The 8,531-nt window shown below is 38.8% G+C and overlaps 2 protein-coding genes across 2 annotated transcripts; one reads left to right on the forward strand and one right to left on the reverse strand.

The window, feature by feature from the left end:
- Positions 1-591: 591 nt before the first annotated feature.
- On the reverse strand, positions 592-5,748 carry YLS8 (mRNA splicing factor, thioredoxin-like U5 snRNP). Its single transcript, XM_010276585.3, has 2 exons — positions 5,325-5,748; positions 592-1,103 (listed from the first exon to the last, which is right to left on the reverse strand). The coding sequence occupies exons 1-2, from the start codon at positions 5,442-5,444 to the stop codon at positions 795-797; spliced, it is 429 nt and encodes a 142-aa protein (XP_010274887.1). The 5' UTR covers positions 5,445-5,748; the 3' UTR covers positions 592-794.
- A 135-nt stretch (positions 5,749-5,883) lies between these two features.
- Positions 5,884-6,719, forward strand: LOC104610111 (nicotinamidase 2-like). Its single transcript, XM_010276586.2, has one exon. It carries the CDS (start codon positions 5,884-5,886, stop codon positions 6,475-6,477), a length of 594 nt encoding a protein of 197 aa, XP_010274888.1. The 3' UTR covers positions 6,478-6,719.
- Positions 6,720-8,531: the final 1,812 nt, after the last annotated feature.

The raw sequence follows: 8,531 nt of genomic DNA on the forward strand, positions 1-8,531 counted from the left end.
CAAAAGTATAAAAAACACAACAAATTTGTAAATAGTATTTGAGCAAATTTCTAATATTGTATATAATATAAAATAAAAATAAATGTAATAAAAATAATGATATTTATAGACAGAAATACAAAAAAAAAGAAAATTGTAAAAATATTTAAAAATATATTATTTACTAACATCATCATCATCTTCCTAATAAAAAAAGTCCAGAAACCATTAAAAGCTATTCCAATTTATGGTTGCATGGAAATTTTAAGAGAAAACTCGTGGTATTGCAATTTGTTAGAATTACTCGTGTTTCTAAACTTTAACTTGTAAGCCATCTTTATAACTTGTAAGGAAAAGAATTTTTCTTGATTCCCCCACCCCACCTACTACCGACTATAGATGTGTAAAAACGTCCTAGACTAACAAAACCCAATCTGGTATAGTACGGAACATTTCTAGTATGCTTATGGTTGGATTTCATACATTGTCCAATGAATCCTGTTTGTACTTGTAATAGATTCCAACTATTTCGGTATTCAACCTTGTGATCATACCAATTACCAAGCATCAAGAAAAATTTCCAAAACCAACACAGCAGGAAAAAAATAAGTGTTAGGATCGAGCACAACACAATAGCTTACTTTGGCATAATATGAGTGTTTCAATAGACGGCCATTATAAAAACAATTGGAGATCCCCGGTTCATCCACACAAGTAAAACAAAGTTGGGAACATAAATTATATCCAGTGCCGGACTAAAAGGATAAAATTCCAATTAAGATAAGCACAAACGGAGCAGTGTAGGCATACAGAACCTAGTAGCGATACTTGGTAGAATAGTCTTTTGGAGCAATTACCAGACCCCGACCCTTCCTGGCACCACGATAGACGGTCTCCACAATGTCGATGAACTCCTGCTTGTCCTTGAGAGCCCAGTTGATTTTGTTGTTGTTTCCCGTGCCCAGATCAATCATGATGTGCTTGTTACGGAAGAAAAACATGACTGTTGAGGGATCATACAGCTCATACATGGTGTTAAAGTCAGGAACCTCTGTGATGTCTACTAGGTAGATCACAGCAAAATTCTTTATCGTCTCAGCAACTGAAGCCAACACTTCATCCATCTGCAATCTCACAGTCAAGTTGAAAATTGATCAACAAAAAAAAATGCGTTAGCCAATGACAGCATAATTTTAAAGCTAACACGGGAATAATTAATGCTTGAAAATCTTTTAATCTGTCTGCACTAGGACTGTTTTTTTTTTTTTTTTTTGTATACCACAAAGAAGCAAAGAAAATTCATTCATATATATCCAAGTTAAATTGTATCTCCTGGATTGCAAAAAGAATTCTCATCCAATCTGGAGGTTCAGCTCTGAATTCCATATCTCCCTTTCCTGTTCTAGCTCTATTAGCCATTCCATGAACTACTTGATTCTTAACTCTGCAATATATTCACATATATATTACTTTACAAAGAGCAAAAGACTGCTTGAGATATTTGACTTCATCAGACAGACCATGTTCATCCCAGTTTAACCGACTATTTATATTTGTTAAGCTATTTGCAATATATTTTTTTTATAAGAAACTATTTGCAATATGTTGAGCTAGGGACGGCAATTTTCCCCATCACCTTCAGGTACCCGGCTTCCCTGACCCAATGGGGTCGGGGATGGAGACTGTCTTGGCAGGGACAGTGCAGGCATTGATAGTGATACCCGATTGGTGACGGGGCCAGGGATGGGGAGTGAATTCTCCGCCCTGCCCCAACCCTGATTATATATTAAGTACATATATAAACATTATTTATATCAAAATATATTTAAAGCATTTTTAAAATTTAAAAAAATTCCCTTATTTTAAGTAAATATCTTTCAAAAGTATTTTCAATTTAAAAATTCTGAGGAACCTGTCTCCATCGTGGATTAGAGATGGAGGGTCATTTTAATCCCTAGCGGGGATTGGGGTCAGGGATGGGAATATGGTCCCCGCTCCGTTGCCATTTTGAGCATCCATATAAACTCTTAAGTTCCCTGCTTCCAATATGAAGAGCTCGCCTTAATGCTTGGAGAATAGCCCACCATTCAGTATGTGTAGTATTTTTTTCCCAAAAAAAAAATGATATTACACAGAAAGAAAATGACATAACCAGTTGCTGCATCATTGCTATTAACAAATGACCCCACTGCGCAATTCATGTTCTTTCTCATTTCTCACCTTTCTTTTCCACAATTCTGCCTTTGTTGGCAAGCCTCCCATACATATCTTCCACATAAAAAAGTTGCATTCTCATGCTTATCTTCAGCTTCCAAGTCTCCTTCCATAGGTTGCCACCTGCATTTATATTGGATCTATTTATTAGTTTCTCATATGCTGACTTCACCTTCATAGCACTTGCGCCCCCCCCCCCCCCCCCCCCCGAATCTACTTGGGACTTGGCAAAGCATTCGAAATTGCCTCCTTTTCTCCCCCTTCAAACCACCTTTCAATTTGTTCTGCATCCCACATTCTATCTTCCTTCAACTCATTGACTTTTATTCTTGGTTTACTTGTACACTATTTTTTTTTTTTCCTTTTGGGATTCCATCATGTAACATAGGAACCCATGGATCCCATATCTCCCTTCGATCAAATAGCTTCCAAATGAACTCATTTTTTTACTTTCTCTTCTACCTTAATAAGAACAGTTAATATATCTTGGTTATTGGAGTGTCAATGACCTATCAGTTTAAGCAAAATTTTGTTGGTTGAGAGATGGAAATGGAAACTTTCTTGCAGCCTTTTTGAGACCACTTGGAGTCAGAACCTCAATAAGAACAGGTACAATTTCTGGCCAACTTCAGGGCCTTAAAATGGAAAGGGCACTCTGTTTGAATTTGTTGGTGAAAGCAAACTCTAAGTTAACCTATGGGCTGGATGACAAGTGAATACGCTATGTGCTGACAGTATAAAAATATCATGAGGGAGATCAAACAGGTATCAAAAGTTATCCAGTATAGGCCACAGATCGATTAATAGTATAGCTCACACCATGACAATGCAGAGGGTAAATAGACAAAGGTGTTCTAGGGTACGTTGTGATAAAAAAGAATAGTTGGATAGGTGGCCTACTAGCCTAAGAAAGGGCAAGTGCTAATACCCTTTTTTTTCTATAATACATTTTTTTATTAGCAACATGAAAACCATAATTTACAACATGGCAAGTGCTAATACCCTGTTGTAAATAACTAATTCATTAAACAGTAAACACTACCACTAGGGTGTTGGCTAGGCCACTAGGGTGGATGCTGCAAAAAGAAAGGAGGCAGGAGTGTCGCAGTGAAGAAAATATAAGATTTGATGGTGCACCATCCTAGCGCCTGGTGGGTTATTGGGGGTTTGGCTCTTTATTATTGTTGTAAGCTGAGGTATAGTTATTGTTTTTGAGTAGGATGAGGTGCTTGTTGTCGGTTGATCCTCGTTATGTTCTTTTTTAATAGTTAAATATCAGAAACAGAGGTACATAATGGCCAACACTCCATACAGAAGAGATGGACATTCAAGCTCAACACAGTGACAACTGGCCCCAATAAAAAATGCTGCCCCTGGACCCAGAATGCCTCATTTCAATTCCCACCTGTTTACCCCATTCTAGTAAGGCAGTCAGCTGTCAGCCACACTGTTGGCTTCCCTTGGTATTATAGATCTGAACAAGCAATTCAGATTGGTTGCCAATTTCGTAACTTCTCTTATTTGATGTCAAAGATTCCATCATTCCATGGGCCTTCAAGCCTTTGATTGAAACCAACTTGTTACCACCAGGCAATCGCCATCCACAATTAGGCCTCCCACTCCTGTTCTGATGTTAGTCTCAATCCATTTTAAAGAGATAATAGTTCCACTCCTAAGGAGTAATAAATAGATCTCTGCTTTGTCTGTGTAGCTTAACAGGATAGTTCCATTATAGTCTCTAAAATCTCCTTCCAATCCCACCTGCCCAGGGTTCACAAGTGAACTCCCATCAAAACTCAATTTTTTCCCTTTTTCAGGTGATGTCTATGCTGCATGTCTTATCACTCCTCCATTAAATAGCAGCACCATGACTGGAGATAGGGATCCAGAATCGGAATCGGAATAGCCCATTCTGATTCCAGCTGTTTGGTTGGGCAGAATCGGAATCCCATTCCCATTCCTGCTGGAATGGCATTCCCCCATTTGAGGGAATGGCCATTCCCTGCCCCTCCCTTGGGAATGAAATCTCATTCCTGCTGATTCCAAATTCCCATTCATGTCTGAAACAAACAGACTATGGGAATAGGCTATTCCGATTCCGACTGTAAACCAAATGGACCCTTATTATTTTCTGTCCCTCCAAAATTTCTACTATTTAAGCAGAAACATCTCTGCATAATAGGGGGGGGTAAAAGATAAGGACAAGGTTGTGACATCTCACAACGGCACAACCCCATAGAGATTCCATATGCTCCAACATGATTTTTTTCAAGACTAATTTTGCCTGATTGCATATATTGTACCCTGGAACATGTACAAGGTGTCAAGGACCTAGGAAAATATAACTTAAATAGGCAACCTGAACTATGAGTTCTTTCCTTTTTTTTCTCTTTTTTGTTTCCTATTTTTAGTTGTCATTATTCAATTCAGTTTAATATTAGTTTCAAGAGTGCTCTCTGACGGTCTGACCTATAGAATCCAATTAGGCTCACATACATGCGCCCTATAGACTCAGGAAATACTTGACTTGAGCCGTAAGTGCTTTTTCCTTGCGACAAAGCTTACCTTTTTCAGTTTTTCTGAAGACTAACATCTGAAAATGGGTTCTAGATCAGAAAAAGAAAGGATACCTTGACGACTCTCATATATATATAATTGAACCATACTCCCAAAAGCATGAGTAGAAAGCACAACAAACATTGCCTAAGTTTCCTCAGGCACACCAGTAGAACAACATTCTTAATCGAACTACGATACGTTAGGAAGTAACCACAAATAGGCAGGTTATTGCCAAAATGATAAAAAAACAATAAAGTGGTTTTAATTCGTTGGCTGCCCCAGCAATTTAAACATTATTTGCTTCAAGATAGAAATCGAAGAGAAATGCCCTAAGGAATAACAAAACCCTAATTGAATTAAGAGGGGCATAGAAAGAACAGAAGTCCAAGCCTTCAAGGTATTAGTTCTCCCAAACAGATTTCTATTAGAGCAAGCTAGCATCTTGCTACAACAAATTCCATGATCCATGATGAATTCGAATAGAACCTACGCAACTACGAAAGACAAATTCAAGAAAAAATAAAACGAAGGAAGCAATAATAAGAGATCAGCAGATAGATATAAATGAGTACCTGCATGCAGGTTTCATCCCAGTCATGGCCGAATCGGATGACGACGAGCCTTTCTTCCTCAGCAAGGATGGCCTGATCAACGGCCCAGCCGGAGTGCAAGTGAGGAAGAAGGTAAGACATTCTTTCCGCTACCTCTTTCCCTCTTTCTTTTTCGAATTCTAAACCCTAACACTTCAAGCAACAGAACCCACAAATGTCTTGAGAAATGACTGAAACAGAAAACCAGGAACTCAAGAATGAGAGAAAGAAAGAGATTCCCCAAATTGCTCCAACTGGTCTGCTCGCTCTTCACTTTTCAGTTTAATTGGATGGAAGAGAATCACAGAGCCCTCTACCCTGTTCTAGAACATTTTGACATTCTACGGATGATTTATTATGATTCCAATCTAATGGTTCCATCTTCTTATAGACATGTTTCGATAATTTGTCACAAATACAAGGCTACATATGTAATTTCAGTTTTTCCCACTCGTATAGAAGTCGGAAGAAAATTAGAAGGTAGAAAAAGAAAGCCGAACAAGAGAGCTCGTTGTTGTATGAACTGTGTTTGTCTCGGAAAATGGGGGATTACAAGAAATTCGAGACGAGGAAGAGAAACCCAGATCCGAAAACCGCCGTTCTCTTGGTAATCGACATGCAGAACTACTTCTCATCGATGGGGAAGCCGATTTTACCCAACATCAACACGACTATCGGTCTCTGTCGAAGTGTTTCGGTTCCAGTAATCTTCACCCGCCACTGCCACAAGTCACCGTCAGACTACGGCATGCTGGGGGAGTGGTGGAACAACGACCTGATCATTGACGGGACGATGGAGGCGGAGCTGATGCCGGAGTTGGGACGGAAAGGCGGCGACAAGGTGGTGGAGAAGAACACTTACAGTGCGTTTCGAGGGACGGGGTTAGAGGAGTATTTGGTGGACAGGGGGATTAAGGAGGTCATAATCACAGGGGTTATGACGAATTTGTGTTGTGAGACGACAGCGAGAGAGGCGTTTGTAAGAGGGTTTAGGGTTTTCTTCTCGTCAGACGCGACAGCCACTTCGACGAGAGAGCTGCATGAAGCGACTTTGAAGAATATGGCTTATGGGTTTGCTTATTTGGTTGATTGCAAGAGACTGAAGGATGGTTTTTCCGTTCAAAAAGTAAACTAGCGATCTGATCTGAAATCTCTCATTCTCTCTATCACTCCCTCCAAATCTTCATTTGGGTCTGTAAATGTGTTTCTTTCCCAAGAGATCAAAAGATCGATGTCTATGTTAATCTCATGGTAATTGTGGTTTGTGGTTTGGATGTCATTTTTTATTGCTTTTTGACAACAGGAAAACTGCACTAGCCTGTAGCTTGTTAGGTTTGATTTGAGTAAGATTTTTTTTTTTTTAAGGTTTGAGTAAAATTGGACCATCTTCGTTGGTAGAAAAGGTATGTTACCTACAAATGATGCACCACAGTATATCTAGAAGTCTGCATTTCATTTGGTAAGGACAGTATAAGAAGTCTGTATTTGCTCTACCCAAAAATCTGGCCAATGGTAGATTTACTAGGCTGTGAAGTAAAAAGTTGGTCTTTAGAATACGTAATTATGCTCTTAGGGGGAAAATCCGAAAGCTGAAAGCTTTTCGGAACTAGGTTTAAAGAGATTCATTAAGAAGTTGGCAATATGGAAGAGAGGTTTTGTTTCCTTCGGGGGAGGAATAACCTTGATAAAATCCACCCTAACAAATTTGTCCACTTATTTTCTCCTCACCTTTAAGATTCCGATGAAAATAGCCAGGAAGTTGAAAATGATAACGGATTTTTGTGGGAACCCATTGATAAAAAGAGGGATCATTTAGTGAAGTGGGAATAAGTCCACAAACCTAAGGAAAAGGTGGCATAGGTATAGGGAATATCTTAAATAAAAATACAACCCTCTTAGGGAAATGGTTATGGAGATTCCCTTGTAAAAAATATAGGTTATGGCACATCGTCATTAAAAGCATTCATAGTGAAGCAGAAAATGAATGGGATGCAAAACTAGCTTCCAAACTCTCCCTAAAAGGCAATCTTTGAGGTACTACCAACCTTCACTTTATACGCTTTAATATTGGGTGTAGTAATGAAGTGTTATTATGGGAAGACTTGTGGGTAGGGGATTTGCCCCTTTAGTATTAAATTTCTTGACCTCTACTCCTTGTCAAACCTTCAAAACAAACCTGTTGCTAAGGTTGGCGTGCTTTCAGATTTGGGTCTCTCTTAGGACATTGCCTTCAGAAGGATCTGAGGTAATATGAATGTCCTTCCTTATTGCTCTTGATCTCAACCTTAGAGATGGTCCACTTAGACCAAAATACAATTGATAGTAGAATCTGGTCCCTAACCCCTGAGGCTTATTCTCTTGTGCCTCTTTCTTCAATCTACTCACTCATTCTGAATTTTTGGGGGTGAATTTCCTGATGAGAGAAATCTGGTGTAAATTGATCCCTCCTAAAGTGTAAGCCTTCTGTTGTAAAGTATTCCTAGGGAAGGTAAACACCTATGATGTGCTACAGAAAATAAGGCCAAACAAATGCCTCTCTCCTCATGTGTGTGTCCTTTGTAAGGTTTGTGGTGAAACCTTATCCCATTTACTCTTATCTTGCTCCTTTGTTTCTTGTATTTGGGAAATTGTTTGTTCTCTCTTTGGATGTAAATGGACTCTCCCACAGGATGTAGTAAGTCTATTCAACCTCTCTTTCTTGAGGTAATAGATGAAAAGAGGAAAGTGTTTATTGAAGGCAGCAAGAACTGCTATAGTATGGACTATATGGGAGGAAAGAAACCAAATAATTTTCTTTGAAAAAAGCAAATCAAAGGAGGAAGTCATTGAAACCATAAAAATCAAAATTGCACATTGGATGATGATCATGCACTATTCAAAAACTTCTCCATGAATGACATTCTAAGGAACTAGATTGAAGTGGTACAAACAGATGTACCCAAAGAATTTGTGAGAGTGGAATGGAAGCCATTTGCACTAAATAAACTAAAACTAAACTTTGATGTAAGTTCTTTTGGCAACCCAGGAAAGGTCGGTATAGGGGGTGTGCTTAGAAATCATCAAGGAGAAGTTGTGGCACTTTTTTCAGGGCCAATAGGTATTGGTGATTCAATTCAGATGAAATATCTAGCTCTCTCACAAGGATTAAAGCTTCCTGAGCAGATTGGAGCAACATATTTAGAAATTGAA

This window comes from Nelumbo nucifera, chromosome 4 (genome assembly GCF_055504915.1).
Source record: "Nelumbo nucifera cultivar China Antique chromosome 4, China Antique-T2T, whole genome shotgun sequence".
Taxonomy (NCBI): Eukaryota; Viridiplantae; Streptophyta; class Magnoliopsida; order Proteales; family Nelumbonaceae; genus Nelumbo; species Nelumbo nucifera.

Excerpts from the sequence above, each read along its gene's own strand:
- YLS8 (XM_010276585.3), bottom strand. The coding sequence starts at position 5,444 with ATGTCTTACCTTCTTCCTCACTTGCACTCCGGCTGGGCCGTTGATCAG. Across the intron at positions 1,104-5,324 it reads GGGATGAAACCTGCATGCAG|ATGGATGAAGTGTTGGCTTC; the intron begins GTACTCATTTAT and ends GTGAGATTGCAG.
- LOC104610111 (XM_010276586.2), top strand. The coding sequence starts at position 5,884 with ATGGGGGATTACAAGAAATTCGAGACGAGGAAGAGAAACCCAGATCCG.